The following is a 21,963-nucleotide window of genomic DNA, read 5'->3' as shown; positions in this document are numbered from 1 at the left end:
CATTTTTATATATTGGATGTATAATTTACTATATATTTGTTTTTGGGGGATTTTTCTGCTTTTCATCAGTTTAGTAAAGGTTACATTTTAATTGAGGGATCTGTTTGAGGTGATTCAATGGCCTGGACAAAAACGTAATATTGTGCTGCACAACCTTTTGAAGCAATCACTGCAATCAAACAATTTCAGTAACTCTCAATGAGACTTCTGCCCCTGTGGCCCACTCTTCATGCGCAAACGGCCCCAGCTGTCTCAGTTTTTAAGGGTGGTTTCTCCAAACTGCATGTTTTAGCTACTTTCACAGATGTTTAATAGGATTTAGATCAGGGCTCATAGAAGGCCACTTCAGAATAGTCCAATGCTTTGCTCGTAGCCATTCTTGGATGTTTTTAGCTGTGTGTTTTGGGTCATTATCCTGTTGGAGGACCCATGACCTGCAACTGGGACCAAGCTTTCTGACACAGCGCAGCACATTTCACTCCATAATGCCTTGATAGTCCTGATATTTCATTGTTCCCTGCACAGATTCAAGAACACCCTGTGCCAGATGCAGCAACGCAGCCCAAAAACATAACCAAGCCTCCTCCATGTTTCATAGTAGGCATAATGTTCTTTTCTTCGTATGCTTCATTTTTGTATCTGTGAACATAGAGCTGATGTGACTTGCCAAAAATCTCCAGTTTTGTCTCATCTATCCAAATTGTGGTGGGCTTGTCAATTAGCATTTTGGCAAATTCCAGTCTCGCTGATTTGCTTTCAACAGTGGTTTCCTCCTCTGTCCTCATCCATTAAATCCACTTTGGCTAAGACATTAAGGGATGGTGTCATCTGACACTGGTGTACCTTGACCTTGTAGTTCACCTCTAATCTCTTTGGAAGTTGTTCTGGGATCCTTGGTTACCATTTGTATTATCTGTCTCTTCAGTTTGTCATCAATTTTCCTCTTGCAGCCATGTTCAGGGAGGTTGGCTACAGTCCTGTATACCTTAAACTTTTGAATAATATGTGCAACTGTAGTAACAGGAACATCAAGCTATTTCAAGACGGTCTTATAGCCTTTACCTTTACCATGCTTACATATAACTTTCTTTCTAATTTCCTGAGACAACTCTCTCCTAAGCTTTCTTTGGTCCGTGTTCAGTGTGGTACTGACACCAAACAGCACAGTGACTACTTTACTTTTCACCCTTTAAATAGGCGGGCTGATTACAAGTTTGAAGACACCAGGCCAGTTTCATTAGTTTATTTTTTTTATTATTCTGTTGAACCACAATTCAAAAGCAATGTCTGATTTTCATTAGCTGATTTTCAGTACATTTTTATTAATTATTACTTTTGTCAGTATTGTTATTTCAGTGACCATTGTGTGTTTTTCGTTCTTTAACGGAAGGGAACCAACTATTTTGTCCACATGTCTATCTATCTATTATATGTGATGACCTCAGGTACATGTAACAAGCTGTGGCGGCGTCCATCCCTCACAGATACTTCTACAGAAGCCTCCATTTTGCAGATGGCTGGTATTTGTTTTGAAGCAAAGTTGAGTAGATCTTAGTGTCTTAAAGAATTCTAGGTTACTCCCACAAGACAATGCCCCTTAAACCCACACTTGTCTTTGATTGAGGAGGGAAGGAAGCTGAGTATAGTGTGGGAAGCATCTGAAGGAAGAAGGATGAAAGAGGTGGTGGTGCTCATGTATGGAGGGGGTGTAAAGTTCTGGACTGACTGACAGGTCAGGAGGCCATGGGAGACCATGGAAGACAAAACTCCAAAAAGAGCCAACAAAAGAAATCACCTCCTAAAAATGCTTTTTAAGTGTAAATTTGTGGAACAAATAATAAATAGTTTACATTGAGGCAGAAGGAAGACAACGACTGCCTTTGAGACAACTTTTACATGTGTTTATGTTAATCTAATTCTCATTAATATCCGGATACAACACATATGATGTCACAGCCGAAGAATTATCTCTATACATGATACTCTGCAGACCGAGCAGCACAATAGAATTTCCTAACTATAGGACCCCTACCAAACATGGGAACAGGGATCAACAAGCTTGCTTGGTATCTATCTATCTATCTATCTAGCTATGTATCTATCTCTATTGATCTATCTCATATCTGTTTATGTCATACAGCCCCCCAAACCACTCAGTAGTTATGCTACCTTAGTGCCTCCTTCACAGTAGCATGCCCTTTTAGTGCCCATACACAGGAGAATACCCCATTAATGCCCACTTCACAGTCGTTATGCCCCCTTCAAAGTAGTTATACCACTTTAGTACCCCCACACAGAAGATTGCCTTGTTAGTCCCCACACAGAAGATTGCCCCATTATTTCCTCCACAGTCTAGTCTATCTTTATCTGTTTATAAATCTGGTATCAATATATCTATCCATCCATCAATCCATCTATATCTATCTGCTTGATATATCCATTCACCATAGAGCATCCGTTCTTTTGCCTATAATCTAATAGCAGGAAGTTTACCCAACATAGAGAAAAGTCATATGATTTTTATGAGACCATTGGTGGGAGAGGAAATGGCATCTCACTGCTTCTGTTTGCCATCAGACTGTCATAGTGGCTACCTCTAGGGGGAGCTCACGGCATAGAGTTATATGGCTCCTTTTGAGGCTAATTCTATCTATATACAGTTAGCTCCCTCTAGTGGGGGTTGCCTGTAGCCGAATATATATCATTTACCAAGTCAATCTCCTGAACAGATTTAATTCTTTGGACCCCAAACTGAAACTTTGAACATTAATTTTAAAAGGGTTGTCTATTTTTTCACCAAATTCTTACATTGAAATACAATAATTATATGAGTAATACTCACCTTACATATTACCCTCCACTCCTTTGCTGACACTCCCCAGGTCCTCTGCGGGTCTCTACACACTGCACACTGTGACATGTGAGCTAATCACTTGTTGAAGCGATGGTGTCTGCTGCAGCCAGTGATTGCCTCAGTGGTGTCTGCTGCAGCCAGTGATTGCCTCAGTGGTGTCTGCTGCAGCCAGTGATTGCCTCAGTGGTATCTGCTGCAGCCAGTGATTGCCTCAGTGGTGTCTGCTGCAGCCAGTGATTGCCTCAGTGGTGTCTGCTGCAGCCACTGATTGCCTCAGTGGTGTCTGCTGCAGCCAGTGATTGCCTCAGTGGTGTCTGCTGCAGCCAGTGATTGCCTCAGTGGTGTCTGCTGCAGCCAGTGATTGCCTCAGTGGTGTCTACTGCAGCCAGTAATGGCCTCAGTGGTGTCTGCTGCAGCCAGTAATGGCCTCAGTGGTTTCTGCTGCAGCCAGTGATTGCCTCTAGCGATTACATGTAGCAGGTGTTTACTCAGCATGTCATTACTGGAGGCTGGCGAGCAGACATCTGCAGGGTCCTGAAAAATGGCGGCACACCTGAAGCAGGTAAAGTGAGTATTACTAAGTTTCTGATGTTATGTTCTTTTATAATGTAAACTTTTGGTAAAAATTTCAAGGGGCTGCACAACCCATTTGATAAGGATAGTTTGGTATGGCGCCATTTTTGAGTTTTTGTGCTGCTTATGTAATCCTCCACTGTAGCTCTTGTTTTCCCTTCATGAAACAGGAAGATTTGGATGAACTTGGCTTTATTTTCTGGACTAATAGTCTTCACTGGTCTGAAGCTATTGTTTCACCGTAATAGGTTCAAAGATGATCACTCTGACTGCTAAATTCAGGTTGGACTGGAGACATTGGGGGCCATTTACAAAGCTCACCATGTCACTTTTTGCCATAACTTTTTAAAGTTTTTTAAGCAGTTTTTAACTTTTTTGCACAGTGGCGGGAGCATGTTGGGGGCCAGGTCAGCATATTTACTTACAGTTATGCCAGTATTAAGTATAAAAGTAGTCGAAAAACTCAGGGAATGAAGTCGTTTTTCACAACAGTCGCACACAGCAGGAGGGTGCGCCTATATTATGACTTGCCAACACCTTGTCTTAAATTAAGCGCATCCTCTGCCAGCGCAAAGGGTAAACAAAAACCAGTCTTTGTCTTGAATAATAGTTTATATTTGCCCATTATAATCTCCTGTAATGGGAACTCACGCCTCCGTGTAGGTCCCTCGATGGCCCATAACGGCCTCAGAATGGTGTCCTAATCCCTGATCGTTCCTCCAAAGGGGTTACATTTTTCACTTGATGCCTTTAAAAGTTCTGAGGAGGTTATCCCAAGTACAATAGGCAGATCTGTCTTATGGCCGATGTCACTTGTGTCCAGGGATAATGGCAGAATAATGGAATGATCTAACGTTCACATGAAAACTATTCTCAATGCAGCTGTGGCAAAACCAGCCGCCAAGCGAAAGGCTTCTGGAGAGAACAATGTGCTGGGGATTTGTGGTGTGAACAAGGATTGAAGCGTGGAAATCGGCCAGACCGCCTCCTTCTCCACGCTCCCCTAAGAGATTCGACACACTCTCCTACAATAGGGGCAGCAGCTCCTGGGAACAGGTCCCTCACAGAATAAATCAGGACTCCCAACAGTCACAGCTGCACGAGAAGTTTCTACAGGGAAGTTTTTGTCTGTCTGTGACCATAGTGATCAAAATGCATCTATATGTAACATATATCCAATAATCCGCCATCCTTGGGACCACTGAGGTGCTAGATTGTCAGACACATTTACATCCACATACTGTAGATATACATATCCTGTATATAAATGGACACATATAGACGCAAATATATAAACACATAAAAATAAATGTGCGTGTATATGCTTTTAGTACATACATACACACTGACATATACATTCACACACAGGTACAAATAAGTACATGTACACAGGGGTGCACCTAGCCTTTCTGCTGCCTGAGACCAAAACTGAGATGGCGCCCCTCCCTCCTCAATGCCAATTTTGTTAACCTAATTCCTTACCTTCAGCCCATGGGCCATCAGCTGCCCCTCTCTTGCCCGTACCTGGTGCTGCCTGAGGCGATCGCCTCATCTGGCCTCATTGGGGGTGCACCCCTGCATGTACATATAAATGCATACAAACTGACACATTCAAATTAAAGGGGTTTTCAAGGTTCAGGATATTGATGGCCTTAAATATCAGGTTGGGGGTTCAGCCGATGATTTGAAGGAGTCGCAGTGCATGAGGTAGCGTAGCGGTGGTGCAGGATATTACAGCTTCTGCCCATTCAAGTAAATGGAACCAAACTGCAACATCCTGCGCCGCCGCTACTACGTAGATGGTGTGCGGGTGGAAAGATCTAAGCGGATTGGAGAGGTGTCCTGAAGATATGCCATCAATATTCTGAACCCAGAAAATCCTTTAAATACGCAAAAATACATACATGCACACACAGGGTCAGGTTTACATGTTGTATATGCACAAATACAAGTATATAGACACACACACAAATACTGTATTTACGTGCATACTACATAGACACAAATATACACACACAAAAATAGATACATATGTACAGTACATACACACAAACATATACTGTACATGCACACCAATATAAAACTGTATAATATATTTTATGGCTGTGCACCGGAATGGGCTGATGCTTTTTCTATATGCATTTTCAACCCTCTCAATGTTGGATAAAAGTCCACCAGCGTGTATATATGTAGTATATAGAGATGTATGCTGGGTCACTGTATTCTGCCCTCATACACTGACATAAAGTCACTCAGCTATCCCCCAGCGTGTATATATGTAGTATATAGAGGTGTATGCTGGGTCACTGTATTCTGCCCTCATACACTGACATAAAGTCACTCAGCTATCCCCCAGCGTGTATATATGTAGTATATAGAGATGTATGCTGGGTCACTGTATTCTGCCCTCATACACTGACATAAAGTCCCCCAGCGTGTATATATGTAGTATATAGAGATGTATGCTGGGTCACTGTATTCTGCCCTCATACACTGACATAAAGTCCCCCAGCGTGTATATACGTAGTATATAGAGATGTATGCTGGGTCACTGTATTCTGCCCTCATACACTGACATAAAGTCACTCAGCTATCCCCCAGCGTGTATATATGTAGTATATAGAGGTGTATGCTGGGTCACTGTATTCTGCCCTCATACACTGACATAAAGTCACCCAGCTATCCCCCAGCGTGTATATATGTAGTATATAGAGATGTATGCTGGGTCACTGTATTCTGCCCTCATACACTGACATAAAGTCCCCCAGCGTGTATATATGTAGTATATAGAGATGTATGCTGGGTCACTGTATTCTGCCCTCATACACTGACATAAAGTCCCCCAGCGTGTATATACGTAGTATATAGAGATGTATGCTGGGTCACTGTATTCTGCCCTCATACACTGACATAAAGTCCCCCAGCGTGTATATATGTAGTATATAGAGATGTATGCTGGGTCACTGTATTCTGCCCTCATACACTGACATAAAGCCCCCCAGCGTGTATATATGTAGTATATAGAGATGTATGCTGGGTCCCAGTATTCTGCCCTCATACACTGACATAAAGTCCCCCAGCGTGTATATATGTAGTATATAGAGATGTATGCTGGGTCACTGTATTCTGCCCTCATACACTGACATAAAGTCCCCCAGCGTGTATATATGTAGTATATAGAGATGTATGCTGGGTCACTGTATTCTGCCCTCATACACTGACATAAAGTCCCCCAGCGTGTATATATGTAGTATATAGAGATGTATGCTGGGTCACTGTATTCTGCCCTCATACACTGACATAAAGTCCCCCAGCGTGTATATATGTAGTATATAGAGATGTATGCTGGGTCACTGTATTCTGCCCTCATACACTGACATAAAGTCCCCCAGTGTGTATATATTTCCTACACTCCCATTGTTGTATACAGGACTCCCCGGTCTATATAAAGTGTATGTTGGGTCCCAGTATTCTGCCCTCATACACCGACATAATGTCACTCCACCAGTGTCTGCACATTTTCTGCACTGAGGCTCAGTCTGTATAATAGACCATGGCCGCTTAGTTGTGATGAAGCTATTCGGCAGTAATTATAGGCAGGAGGACAATGTACCATGAAGCTTCGGGCTAAAGATGGGTGGCTGCGGGAATTAGAGGCAGAAAATTGGGATTTTGTGAGTACTTGGATCATGGAGGGAAGAAAACATTAACCAAGAAAGGAGGGCTGAATGGCCGGGCTGGGGGGAGTCTACTGCCTCTTTCTTGAGCCCACCCAAACCATGACCTCGCACATTAGCTGCAATTTTACGGAGGATTTTAAGATAATCCACATTTCTTAAAATGTACATTTTAAGGTCATGGCCCAGATTAGAAAAAGTGCATTATTTCAGCCCTAATAGAAACTTCTAAGCACCGCTGGGCAGGACTGTCTTATTAAAGGGGCGGGAGCCCTAGGCCCACCATGAAAGGGCCACCATCAGAGAACCTTATTTCCTCCTATAAAACACCTTTAAAACATTAGTAGATACAGGTCCCGAGTAGCTATAGGTGGTGCAGGGATAGCAGTCACCATTATTATAAATGGCAGGTGGGAGGTTTGGCACAGATTGTGCGTTGCGGCCACTGCCATGGAGCTTCAATGTTCCTCCTCTTTTCACCAAGCTTTCCTGAGCAGCAGTTTTGAAGTAATTATGAGTTGTATAGGACTCTGGGAAAGTTGGGTGTCAACCCGGTTGTGTTATATATATATGTCTGTTTCTGGGAAAGCTGGACAGCCATAGATGTAGCTACAGATTCCTGGAGAGAACGGAACCACAGGGACAAAACTATACAGCTATTGCACCCAACCCTGTAGCATGAGGAGGTCCAAAGTGCCCCCTGGCCAATATGAGAAGACCTGTAAATGACACATGATATTTGGGTGCCTTGTAACATATACTGGAGCCCAGGACCTTCAAGGTGCCAACCCAGATTTACCAGAATTGTGTTTGAAACAATTCAGGAGAGGTTAAGGACCCTCGGAGAGCTGGATGACAATCCTGCAGGAGTTCTGTTGATGGCCCTATAGATGGTCACCCAGCTTTCCCAGGCACTGATATAACTAAGAAATAGCTGAATTGGAGTTTTAATAACTTGGCAAATAAAGACAAAGATGTGACACGTTAAATGGATCACCAAGCGTGTACTGGTGGGGTGGGGCAGGACAGGGACTGGAATCCTCCATTCTAGTGATGGGTGGAGTCATAACTTTTAATGGCGGATAAAATGCATTGGTCCATTTCACCCAGAATCACTAGATTGGCAATTTTTATCGATTTTGGTGCTGACATTTTAGATCCATTTAAAAGTCTAAGGCGGTCATTTATTATCTGATTTACACCAGTTGTTGGCGTATTTATTTGCAACCCAAGACTGGCGTTTAATTGGCTGGCCTTAATAAATGTCCCCTAAATGGCTATACAAGATGATTGGGTTTCATGTTAGTCTTTCCACAATAGGAAATAATTTAGGCATCTGGCCAGCAGAGGGCACTACCGAATATATGACTTATGCTGCACTCGAACAATAGGGGAATGCATCCAAAGAATTCACGGGACTTTGTGGGTCTTTTCTGTTTACTTGCTCCCTAGCTAGCCAAAGGACATGTTAACTGTGTGAATAAAGTTGTCTGACAATCCCTCTCATCCTCTGGTAAGTCATCAGGATAGTCAGACAGGGCGAAGGATCAGATCAGTGCTGCCATGGGTATGCAAAACTTCTAAAGAATGGAGCAGAGTCCCTCCAACACCAAGGGGGAAATTTATCAACCCCTTTATACCAGAAAACTGGCATCAAAAAGTTGTAGCATCTTTTGGGGGGCTTTCAGTCCCGCTTACCACTTAAAAAAAAGAAAGAAAAGTAAAATGGCAGTCTTACATAAATGTCCCCCTAAGTTGTTTGCTGCTGTTTTAGAGTAGATATCAAATGTTAACCACTTGCCGACCACCCGTTGACTATATACGTCCAGTCAGTCAGCAGATATCTCTTCATGAACGTCTATGCAGAGACCTCAGTTGCATGCTAATAGTGCAGCTGCCGGAGCCCGCTGTCAGTGACAGCCATGCTCCCCATAGAGAAGGAAGGGATGGTTTTTATCATCCCTGCCTTCACCATCAATCTGTATACACCGATCAACGAGCACTGTGCATAGAGGTCAGGAAGCGGCTGCTCCTGTCCCAGAATGGGGAGGTCAGGTCAGACAGCAAAGGGTCAAATCCAGAAATCAGACGGGTCATTACACGGGCTGACAAACCTAGAACAGCACACCTTTGCAGGACACTGGCCCTTTAAGAGCTGGAAGAAGCGCGTGGGAACCCTATAGGCAGTGATGGTAAAAAGCCCCATGCAAGGAGGAGCAGCCAGGCTGCTGTAGCGGTTGAGTCTGTGGGGAAGAGGTTGAGGAAGGCCGGTGGGTCAGGGATTGGGGAAGCATGGGACCAGAACAACACCCCTGTCCATCAGGGAGAGCAGAGTGGTTGCAGACACAGGCCAATGTCATTGGTCTCTAACATGGCTCTATCTCTCATTCCTAGTCCTCAGCATGCCTCCCCCTCATTCCTGATCCGCATTACTTGCCTCTCCTATGGCTCTATCTCTCATTCCTAGTCCTGAGCATGCCTCCCCCTTATTCCTGATCCGCATTACTTGCCCCTCTTATGGCTCTATCTCTCATTCCTAGTCCTCAGCATGACTTCCCACTAATTTCTGGTCCCAGCAGAAAGTCTCCTCTCACTCCTGGTCCCCAGAATGGCTCCACTTCTCATAACTAGTCCTCAATATTGTTCCCCCTCACATTCCTGGTCCCCATAACGTCACCCCCACCCCCATTACACACACCAGTATGGCCCAACCTTTCAACCTGGTCCCTAGTATGTTTTGAGGTCTGATATGGGGGTCTGGTCTCAGGATCTGATATGGGGGTTTTATCTAAAAGTTTTTTTTATGAACATTGATTTTTATTAAGTATTATAATAACATATTCATGAAAATGAAATATTTGACAGATGCATTACATGGACATGCATAGAAATGTAACAACGGATTCATAACGCAATTAGAAAAAAAAAAAGGGTAGGGTGAAAGGGGGAAGGGAGGGGGTGGTATATAAGGTATTCCGCAATGAATTATACAGAAAAGGTCAATATATACAGCAAGTTATATGGAAGAATCTAATGCCTTATAAAAGAGTCAATAGAAATGTTACAAAAAGTGCTCTGAAGCCAAGTTTCCCATCTATGAAGAAAGGGATGTTTCTTGTTATTTGACGAGGCCCACATACCCTCAAACCAACAATTGTCATCTATCTCTTTAGTAAGTCTGTTTTTCCAACATGAAGCAATTTTATTACGAGTTGCAAAAATACTATGGATGATAATGGATCTATGATTAGTAGGGAAGATGTTGATGCCTATAGACAATGAAGCTAATTCTGGGGATGGAGTTATAGTATAGTTGCAAATCTTTGACAGAATTTTGAAGATGTTTCCAAATTTGATTAACAGGTTGACAATTCCACCATAAAGGAATATAAGACCCTATACTAGACTGGCATCTCCAGCATATGGGTGACATATCAGGGAAAATTTAGTTTAATGATGCGGTATGGCAGACCTTGCAGGGGAATTATGCGTGAGGTCACGGTGTGAGCAATAGGTGGGCCGAGGTACATACAGTTCTGGTTACTCACGGTTATGTCGTCCCTGGGCAGGCTCGCATAAGTGAAGAGGAGAACTGCACAAGGATTCTCTGGGGCACACTCTGGTGTAAGGGACACTGGCCAGATGGTGGTTTGAGGTGCCCTTGGTGGTATGTATTAATGTGCCAGTGGCAAGGTCGCCAGTACCAAGGTCGCCAGTACCTTTTTGTATGGAGGTACAACTATTTACTGTAGTGTTAATTGAGGAACTTGAGTCTGAGGCACGCAGGGTGAAACTCAAAAGGGAACTTTACTGAAGATGACTTTTGATAACAGTACATCCAAAGTAGTAAAACAGTCTCTTGCTACAAAGATACACCACAAAGGGAAATTGTGGCCTTACTGATAGTGGACTTCAGGAATGGTCCTGGTGATCCTGGTTCAGGCTGGTGAAGTTGCCAAAGGCTGGTAAATCCTTCACGGTGGAGTCCAAAGGTCCTCAGGCACTAATAAGATGTGTCCAATAACCCTTTGGGGGGGTCTCCTTTCGGTAATGTATTGTGATTGATTAAAGCACTTCAGCTCTGGGCTGAGGTATGGCCGAGGGATAAAGACAACAGACTGCATACACTGCTAGGCTGTGCTCAGCTGCCACTCTAGTCTCAACAGGAAGTTGTCTGGAAACTAGACTGAAACTAGACTCTCCTGGCTAGGCCTGAGCTGAACTATATATATGGGAGGTATTATCTCCCCCTAGTGGTAAGCTCAATGTAAATGAATGCTAATACACCCGTTAGCAGGGATTATGCATAAGGACACAATGCAGTATACAAACAGGCTATATAAGGCATTAAAAGTACAATACAACAACTTTGCAGTACCCACGAGGGTAGTGGGACGCTGCAATGATACAGGGGTTTTATACCATCTATAAAGTATTTTTCTTGCGTTTTCCAGATGTCCAGCTCACCTTGACAATTTGGAAGTCCCTGTAAAAGCTTCATGCCTTTGGGTTTCAGATAAAGTTTTATTTAAATCTGAGTGCCACATGTCAATAATATGGGAGAGGGGATCTGAAGAAGATGTTTTCAGGATTTGGTATCCTTTAGTGATGCCTCTATCAGCAATTAATGTTGCTGATAACCAGTCGTACATATTTGATGTGTTAATATTTTAAATATACACTTTTGGAGATTGTAGTAAATGTCTCAATTGCAAATATTTGTAAGTCTCTATTGGGGATGGAGAATTTATGTTTTAAATATGCAAAATCAACAAAGCTGTTATTGAGCCATATTTGCAAAATATTAGAGACACCTAATTCCACCCGATTGTGGATAGAGAAATTCGGAGTTGCCAGCTCACAGATTGTTAGTGGTGAAGAAAAAAGAGAAGCAGGGATAATCTTCTCTGATCTAGTAAGAGGATTCCATATATTGTCCATAGCTTGGATACAAATTAAGGGGATTGATAGTTTGACGCCAAATACACTCTGAGCAGTGAGGTGGTGGAAGATAGAGAATTTACCCAAGAACGTTATCTCTACGATTACCCATTTTTTCGTTGTGTCGTTCGATTGAAGACTTCAGTATTGGTCTAGGATTGTAGCCTTGTAATAGTGAATTAGGGATGGAAGATTAAGTCCACCTTTCGTCAAATGTTTGTATAAAATAGAGGCTTTAACCCTATATATATATAGGGTATATATATATATATTGGGTATATATATTGTCGGGTATATAAAGCAAATGCTTTATATAAATATAAAAAAAATAATTATCGGGTCAAAAGAAAAATTATGCAAACTATATTGACCCGTTAGATGGACATAAACATCTCAAAGAGTTCAATCAAGAACCTGATTATTTTGTGCAATCAGTAAGACAGGGTACAAGCGTCTATGCAAAAATATAAATGGTTTATTATACAATAGGTTAAAATACAAACGAAAATGAATCAACATAAATTTCAATAATATACAATGATATGCAGTACCCAGAATTCACCACTATATACCACCAAAACACTACTCAACCAACACAAGAATATTATGCAATACAGCTTTAAATTTTGTGAGAAATATACAATCAATGGATTATGCGGAAAACTCAATCAAGAAGATGACAGATACGAGCCCTGAAAGGGTTAGATAAAAAGACAGATGAGTACACTGATGCACTAGGCTCTGAGTAGAGAGCCATTACTGCAGAAAGGAAGAAACCAGAGAATCCAAATTTCTTCAAGGTTTCCTCAACATAACCCCAATGAATTCTGTCCAACGAGTTCTCGCATCCAAAGAAAGAAGCAGGGAGGCGTCCGACTATTTTAGGCATGCGCGGAAGAGGAGACAGGCAGGCATCGGGGACTAGCGCATGCGCGATTCAGTTACAGGATCGCGCTTGAGTCTGCGAGATAGACGGGATCGCGCTGCGAATGAGGACGACTGCGCAAGCGCAGCCTGTACAAGCGCGGTCCCGGCGACTGAGCCGGGTGTCAATTAGAGTGCATAGAGGCGGGGTTAGGGCAGGGGAGTTACAGCCTGAAGTGAGAGAAGGGCTACCCCCTTGACTTCTATCGTGACTTGTGGAGCAGGAAAAAATTACTTTATAAGGCGATTTTTTTTCAAGGATAAACATGCCTAAAAAGCGGGACAAGGCTGTATAATAAAACACTGAAGATGATCTATAAGGTACTTTTGATAGTTTATAAAGTGAAATGCAGGTGAAAGGTTCGCTTTAACGTAGATTTTAGGTCGGAGTTAAGTAACGATATTGGTCTAAAATTGGATGGGGTGTCTATGGGCTTGCCTGGTTTAGGAAGGGTGATAACCAGGGCTCTCTAAGCATATCTTGTGGAATATCGCCTTGGGTTGCAAATAAATGAATATTGTAACAAGGTAGGGGTCTTATTGGTCTTGAGCATATGAATGGTTTTGTTTATTTTTTTGCTTTGTTGGGGGGGATAAAGAGGGGAGGGAAATTCCGTTTAGGAATTTTAATGAGGGATGAAGTGGGTTGAATGGAATCTTTGGAGTTGTCTAGATTGTAGATCTTCAGCGTATTATTTAGCAAATTCTTCAGATATCAATTTAGATTAAGGATTTTTGCTTTATTTTTGTCGTACAGAAAAGGGATTTTAATTTTGGCATCCTTTTTTTTAAAATCCTATTAGCTAACATTTTAGAGGCTTTGTTACTCTGCCAATACTGGTCCCCTCTTTTTCTTAAATGTAATTCATATTTATTGTGTAAGTGAAGGTATAGTAGGTGTCTTGCTGATTTTAGTTTGTTTCCTATTGAGGGGTTGAGGCATTTTTTATATTGTCTATCTAAATCTTGAATGGAAGTGAGTAAGGAATTTATGGCCTCTTGTCTAATTTTATTTTGGGTTGCTGCATGCTTTAGAAAATGTTCTCTAATAAATGCTTTATGAGCATTCCAAAGAGAGGAATCTAGAACTGATCAGACCAAGTAATATTCATTATATCAGATGTAATAACCCTTTGAAGTAGCCATACGTTTTTTTTCTCCCAGGCTGTGAGCTGTGAGCTGCGATTGGCCAGCGCTGCAGCCTAGGAGAAGGAGACGCCCACAGGACAAGGGCAGACACCGCCTCCTATAACTTAGAGAGTGAACATACCGCAGGGCATAACGGGAGAACAGAGCGGCGCCCGAGGATAATAGTAAGTGCAGTGAGACCCCCGGGCGCCGCTCTACATGTCAGCATACTTAGTTCACATTGTTTTTCCAGGTGAAAGGTCCTCTTTAAAAAAGAACCGAAAAACAGCAAGCAGTGGTCTAACAGGGACCCGGGGTCCAAACATTACTTCGTAGGACAATAATTTGAGGAGGTGATTAGATAGATCAATTGGATCAGGGATAGACGGACTTAAGTTCACGGGTGGTGTCATAGTGTGAATACTTTAGAGTAGAAAAAATGTAAGTTCCAGGGAGTATGTCTTGTATGGATTCATGGTGGAGAGGATCCTACTCTTGTCCATTCCTGGGAGAGCGATGCTGGTTTCTTCCTTGGAGGTGAATCTGAAGGGGTCTTTTCTTTTAGTTTGTCTCCTTCTTGTTGTAAAGTTAGGTTCCACTTATGAATTGCATCAGCGGTTTCAGAAGGAGAGTTCATTATATAAGTAGAGTTGTGATATTGAATAATGAGCTTAACAGGATAACCCCATTTGTAGGGTATGTTGTTTTGTCTGAGAATTTTTGTATATTGGGTGTATTCTCTTCTTTTTGCAAGAGTGACTGGGGATAAATCTGTGTAAAGAGCTACACTTTGAAATCTCTCTGGAATGTCTTTTTTATGTTGAGCCGCTTTCATTACTTCTTCTTTTAGGTGAAAGAAATGTATTCTCGCTAGTACGTCTCTAGGAATTGAGGCTGGAAGAAACTTAGGCTTATGCACGCTATGTATTCTGTCGATTATTAGCTCAGAGTTAGGAGTATCTGGTAAGTTTGCTACAATTAGGTCAGAAACTAATTCCTTGAGTTGGTTATCATGGATCAATTCTGGAATATTTCTGAATCTTATATTGTTTCGCCTGGAGCGATCCTCGATATCAGAGATTTTTAGTTTAATTACAGCTAGCTCATCCTCTATCACATTATATCAGATGTAATAACCCTTTGAAGTAGCCATACGTTTTTTTTTGTGTATTATGAGCAGCCACAAATTCCATTTTATCTTCCAGGTGAGCAGTGCGCTCCCCAATAGATATCAAATCTGAGTGAATGGTAGCTATAGTCTCTCTGAAGTCCCTTTGGATGGATTCTTTCAAATCTTCAAACATGTTTTGCAGTGTAGAAATAGAGATATTTTCATTACTGAGCTCTTTATGTGACCCAGCTTTAGTTAAGGCAGATAAAGTACTTTCTGAACTCACCAGCTCCTTGCTGTGCCTTTTATTTTGCAGGCTTTCAGGTGACTGCTTTGCAGGAGAGGTGGTGGAGCTTGCAGGCGAGCGAGGAGAATCCTCTGAGAGGTGGGAAGCTTCGCCATCTTGTGACTGCCCTGACACAGGAGGAAAGAAGGTGGTCATTTTCTTGGGGCTAGCGATCTTCTTCCTGCCCCTAGTCATCATCAGGTAGGACCTGGGGTATTCAGGAGGGCAGAGGAGGATATTTTTACTTATAAATTTACCCCCTGGAGGCACGCTGGGAGCCGCTTCTATTCACAAGACAGGAGCTGCGCTCTCACACGTCCGGCGATCCCGGCATCCAGCCACGCCCCCTGATATTTTTTGTACTGGTGCACATCATAAAGGAGTATTTTTTATACTGCCACACATTATTAGGGGGTACTTTTGTACTGGCACACATTATTAGGGAGTATTTTTGTACTGGCACACATTATAATGGAGTACTTTTGTACTGGCACACATTATTAGGGAGTATTTTTGTACTGGCACACATTATAATGGAGTACTTTTGTACTGGCACACATTATTAGGGGGAGATTTTCTACTGGCACACATAATAAGTAGAAGTATTACTACTGGGGGACTATGGGGACATGATTACTAGTATGGGCACAATAGGGGTATTATTACTATTACTGTTAACACTATGCACTCAGGCAGATAATAATTACTATTGGTGAGACTTTGGGAGCACTGTTACTGACGGGGGCACCCTGGCACAGTATCAGCTTAGCACAATTATTTTTGAGGGACATTATGCTTACATTAGTAGTGTCAGGGACCCTATTTGCTGGGTGCAGTTACTGTATTTTTTAAGTGCACTGCGTGGCAATAATTATTGAAGTGGGCACTATCTGTGTGGTGCTATTATTTTCAGGAGGATTATCTGTTTCTGCAGTATAGTATTGGGGAGCACAGGGGGACAGTATTGGGGTGTTGAGAAGGTGGAAGAATGATGGAAAAGTAGGAATCAAAGATGTCTGTCAAACTCTGCAGAGACGAGAGATGGCTGAAAGAAATCATCATGGCGGTCTGGTCTGAATAGAGAACATCTACATCAGAGGAGACATCACTGGATGTAATAGGTATGTAGTGCTGTATTACCCTGTATGTTTGTAGTGCTGTATGTAATGTTTTCCAAGTTTCTCTGTTTCCAAGTAGGGCTATAGGGAAGTGGTTAGGTTGACAATTTGGCATGGGGGGGGGGGGGGGGGTTGCTGTTTAAATTTTTACCTCTGGCAGCAGAAGATCTAGGTGCACCCGAGCCCCTGCACCAGGGCCCATGAGCCTGCTTTACAGGCTTCCTTCTGCAGCACTTGTGTGAGCTGTTTAGTACATCTTAGGCTGCACTCTTTGACGTTCTCCCTGATGTCCCCTGCCAGAATCCGGCTCCTGATTAATCCAGTTCATTGATGCAAGGCAGCCCATACCTGTGTCCTGACATTTTTTACAGAGTATGGAAGTCCAACATGTGGTCTTTCCCATGGAAAAAGTTGCTAAAAAGTGGTCTTTGGTTGGATAGGGAGTGGTTGGTTTATAGAGCACCAGTTTCCATAGAGCATTAGGTAGGAAAACTGGTCACAGAAAAATGTGTCTGAAAAGGGAGGGGGTCTTCTGAAATGGATGGTCTTCTAGGGAGGTTTCACTGTATTATATTAGCAAAATTTCTTAGGTCACAAGATATTGTAGCACAGACCTTAATGTTTAGGCACTGAGTCAGCCAGGCATCTATAGAATTACATAGTCCCAGTTCTTACTACTGCCTCCTTTCCCTCGGTGGCTCTCTAAACTGATTTGAATGCTAGAGATCCACTTTAATGGTTTAAGAATTTTGTCCACCAGATTTGATCTCATATAAAAAATTGTAATGATATAAATTGAGGGTCACAAAATATATTAGTTTGGCTGACAGCTGTCTCTCCTGACCTCCCCATACACACGCACAGTCGGGTTGGGGAGAGGGAAAAAGAGGTCGAAAGATACATCTGGTGGCTGCTTTTCTTCCCAAGAACAAAAAAAATTGGGTATGTTGAAATCCAAATGCTCGATCCTTATCTCACTCTATATCCACCTTCAGGTAGATGGTTGGCTGGTTCCACCGAAATGAGTGGATTTGACCAACATGCCTCAAACATGTATGGTCACCTTTGCACAAACTGTACATGAGGTTTAGGGCATTTTGCCTTGTGCATTATATATGTATTCACTTTACTAGTTCATTATTGGATGTACAGGACAATTATACTGTATTGTAGTCCAGGAGCTCAGTCCTCATTGTACAGTAATGCGAGTTTCTGCATGATTGGAACAGAGACTTTTCTTTTGCAAAAAGTGTCATTGAAATGCAAAGAGAGCCTAGGACTATAGATAAAGTGGAGGGAACCGGAACTGCTTAGAAACAGTAGGACTAATCCATTAGTGGAGTGGATATAACATAGGTGATGCTGGCACTCGACAAGGTAGGATATATGCTGCTGCACTATGTAGTACCAAAATATGACCTGGTGAGCAGGAGGGTGGATATGATGCTGTCCTTCTTTGTAGATGTCCAAGCCTCTTACGGAGAAGAAAAGAAGAGCCAGAATTAACAATTCTTTGGAACAACTGAAAACCTTACTAGAAAAGCATTACAGCTATAATGTAAGTAATGGAGTGACCGTTATAGGGTATCTATGCATTATTAAACATTGTGTGGAGATAAGCAGCTCCAGTTCTGGTCATTAATCTGCATTGTGTTATAGTAGTATGTTCTGTATCTGGATCATTGTGTTATGATGCAATGTAATAATGTACGATCGCAGCCCTACATCCTGTATAACAGGGATTAGCAACCTCCGACACTCCAGCGGTTCAGAAACGACAGTACCCAGAATTCTCCTTTAAATTCTATGGTGGTTACAAGAACAGCCAAGTAAATGTGCATGCTGGAAGTGGTAGTTTCACAGCAGCTGGAGTGCCAGAGGTTGCTGATCCCTGGTGTATAAGATAACCTAGGGATGATAGACCTTCATTGTGCTAGGATAATGTTCTAGATCTGTTTGCACAGCCAAAACTGTAATATAAGATATTCTAACTCTGAATTATTGACCCACTGTATAGTGTTACATAAAATGTTCTATTCTGGATAATTGCATGATATTACAGTGGTATAACTTTGGATATCAGCCTGGCATTCTGAACCTATGTAATAGGGATCAGTGAACCTATAATAACACGTTCTAGCTCTTGATGAATTGAGAACTTACCTATACTGTGTTATAATGTATTGTTCTAGCTCTGGATCATTTATAATACAGTAGAAAAAAAAATGTGGGGGGTTCAGCCAGCACAACCCTGTATGCAGGTGCACATTGCTATGGCGAAATACAGATAAAAACGTAAAAACACAAATGCAATCGCACTCTGCAACCAGCACTCTGTCCTGCCTCTATGCTGGATGTTGAATGAGGCATTAGTGTACATTTTGGCCAAAGCGTAATAAGCCACTCACCACGTCAAGGTTGCCTCCATGAGTGGTCCCTAACACTAGTTCCTACCTGTTATGGGCCATGACAGCCACACAAAGTCCAGGGAGCGCAGGCACAGCATGCACGCCAAGGACATCCTGCTTTTAACCCCGTCCGGTGCCATCACAGCTTTAATCGGATCCAGGGATGCAAGTACCAACATGCATGCTGAACCTACTATATACTTCTCCTGGAACCAAATGGCTACTGGTAGGCGCTATGAAAGCAGACTCAGTTTTATACTGACTTTAAAACCAGCCTCCAGGGCAGACTAACTGGTCAGGTGTGCATGACTGCATGGAGATCGCCACGCCGCCAATATATACTACAAAGAAAAAAAATGCGGGGGGTTCAATCAGCACAACCCTGTATGCAGGTGCACATTGCTATGGCGAAATACAGATACAAACGCAAAAACACAAATGCAATCGCACTCTGCAACCAGCACTCTGCCCTGCCTCTATGCTGGATGTTGAATGATGTTGGCCAAAATGTACACTAATGCCTCATTCAACATCCAGCATAGAGGCAGAGCAGAGTGCTGGTTGCAGAGTGCGATTGCATTTGTGTTTTTGCGTTTGTATCTGTATTTCGCCATAGCAATCTGCACCTGCATACAGGGTTGTGCTGACTGAACCCCCCACATTTTTTTCTTTGTAGTATATATTGGAGACGTGGCGATCTCCATGCAGTCATGCACACCTGACCAGTTAGTCAGCCCTGGAGGCTGGTTTTTAAGTCAGTATAAAACTGAGTCTGCTTTTATAGCGCCTACCAGTAGCCATTTGGCTCCAGGAGAAGTATATAGTGGGCTCAGCATGCATGTTGGTACTTGCATCCCTGGATAAGATGAAAGCTGTAATGGCACCGGACGGGCTTAAAAGCAGAGTGTGCTTGGCGTGCATGCTGTGCCTGCGCTCCCTGGACTTTGTGTGGCTGCCATGGCCCATAACAGGTAGGAACTAGTGTTAGGGACCACTCATCGAGGCGACCTTGACGTGGTGAGTGGCTTATTACGCTTTGGCCAAAATGTACACCTCATTCAACATCCAGCATAGAGGCAGGGCAGAGTGCTGGTTGCAGAGTGCGATTGCATTTATAATACAGTACCTACATTGACCTACATTGTGGTAATATAATCTATAGAATGGGGATCACTGTGCTATCTCATAGCTCATGCTGTCTTCTTTTGTATGGGAGTTCTGAGAACAGATGAAGAAGTGCGAATGTTGGAAGTTGTTGTTTCACAACAGCTAAAAAATGCTGAGGTTGCTGAACCTTGCTCTAGTTCTTCCTTTTTCAAACTTGCAATAAATCTGGAAAATTCAGCTGTATGATAATAATGTTTGATACTATAGCTCTGGATTATTCACCAGCAATTGACAAGGTTTGTGTTTCTGTCCAGGTGAGGAAGAGGAAGTTGGAGAAAGCAGATATCTTGGAGCTGACTGTGAAACACATCGAGAACCTGCTCAGTATGAGACAAGAAGGTAAGTTACCGTAATATTCTGCAAGAACGAGGAAGTGAGGAGAGATCTGGAGATAGAGGCTGTTGGAAAGAGAGTGAAATTGCATATAAACCTGAGATTTTTATCTATAGTCCTATTGCCAGTCTTGTGTCGGTGACTACTTTCCATTTTCATTCCATGAAGCCAGCTATTGAGGAAACTTTTGATGTATCTAAAACTATTTTTCTCATCTGATATAAGCAGTGTCCGATGTGTCTGGTGACCACTTATCCCAAAATGGGAGAAGGAAGCTGTCCAGGTTTGTCATGTCTGTGGCCAACTTAATATTTAGGATGGAAATAGACTTCTTCAAAGAAACTATTCAACATATTAGATTTTTATTTGAATTCTATCATCTGGGTACATTGGGATGAATTAGGAAGATGAAATCTAATACTCAAGGCAGCATTGATGATATGTCATGACTTGTTATCAGGGCAGCAGTATCTGTTGTCTTGCAAGTGACCTGCCTTTACTAGTCAGTCCAATGATGTGCTAATTAACTTACTCATTGCAGAAATGGCTCCAGTGGATCAAGAAGGGATCATTGAGTATAAAGAAGGATTCAAAGGCTGTCTGAACAAACTCAGTTTCTATCTAATGAGAACAAAGACTTCACAAGAGAAACTTGGACTGATGCTTGTAGATCACCTCAATGTCCTTGATGCTCAGGCTTATGATGGCCACATTCAAAATGTCCAAGTCCCAACTAGTCTTACATTACCAAAGAAGTCAATAGCATTACACCCAAGTCATTATGGGGTGGAAAATAGCATGAGCTACTTGGAATCTAGAAACATTGAAAGGGAAGAATTATCAGGAAACAGAACCTTAAATGAAGAAGCATTGATAAAAGGACAACAGATCTTAACCCAAGGTATACATGGAACAAGTTCTACTTCTTCTTCTTCGTGTCCAAACAACCTGTACCCACCAAACTCATGTCAGCAACCAACAAATGCATGCTGGAGACCCTGGTGATATGACAGCCTAAATACAGTATATTGCTTATGTGACTTCACATTGTCCATGGGGTGGTTTCCTAATGAAGTTCATGAAAGGTGGATAGGTTGTAAATTTATGAATGTATATAATATTGTGTGTAAATAAACATAATAATAATCATAATGAACTAATAAATTGCAATAAATGTCATTATACTTTTTGTCTTCCTCTACATTAGCATGACGACGTAGTTTGGTTGTCCTGGACAACAGGGCAAGCCTTAGGTTGTACCCCTAATAGTTTGTCATATAGTGGCCAAATAATACAATCCTACAGAATCCAAATAATGCATAGTAACATGGTTTGTAAGGCTGAAAAAAGACATCCATCCAGTTCAGGCTACTTTCACATCTGCATTTTAGTTTGATCCAGCAAGGATCCGCAAAAATGCTTCCGTTAGAATAATACAACTGG

The 21,963-nt window shown here is 42.2% G+C and overlaps 1 protein-coding gene across 1 annotated transcript; it reads left to right on the top strand.

Annotated features, from left to right (window-relative positions):
• The first annotated feature begins 16,567 nt into the window (after positions 1-16,567).
• Positions 16,568-21,681, top strand: LOC122928866 (transcription factor HES-1-A-like). The gene is made up of 4 exons (XM_044282147.1): positions 16,568-16,615; positions 18,075-18,170; positions 20,442-20,526; positions 21,062-21,681. Exons 2-4 carry the CDS (start codon positions 18,075-18,077, stop codon positions 21,523-21,525), a joined length of 645 nt encoding a protein of 214 aa, XP_044138082.1. The 5' UTR covers positions 16,568-16,615; the 3' UTR covers positions 21,526-21,681.
• The last annotated feature ends 282 nt before the right edge of the window (positions 21,682-21,963 follow it).

The sequence above is a fragment of the Bufo gargarizans genome, chromosome 2 (genome assembly GCF_014858855.1).
Source record: "Bufo gargarizans isolate SCDJY-AF-19 chromosome 2, ASM1485885v1, whole genome shotgun sequence".
In the NCBI taxonomy this organism is placed as follows: Eukaryota; Metazoa; Chordata; class Amphibia; order Anura; family Bufonidae; genus Bufo; species Bufo gargarizans.
This window is presented reverse-complemented; position numbering and strand designations above follow the sequence as displayed.

Coding starts and splice junctions, on each gene's coding strand:
- LOC122928866 (XM_044282147.1), top strand. CDS start 18,075: ATGTCCAAGCCTCTTACGGAGAAGAAAAGAAGAGCCAGAATTAACAAT. Junction 18,171..20,441: donor AAAAGCATTACAGCTATAAT/GTAAGTAATGGA, acceptor GTTTCTGTCCAG/GTGAGGAAGAGGAAGTTGGA. Junction 20,527..21,061: donor GCTCAGTATGAGACAAGAAG/GTAAGTTACCGT, acceptor TACTCATTGCAG/AAATGGCTCCAGTGGATCAA.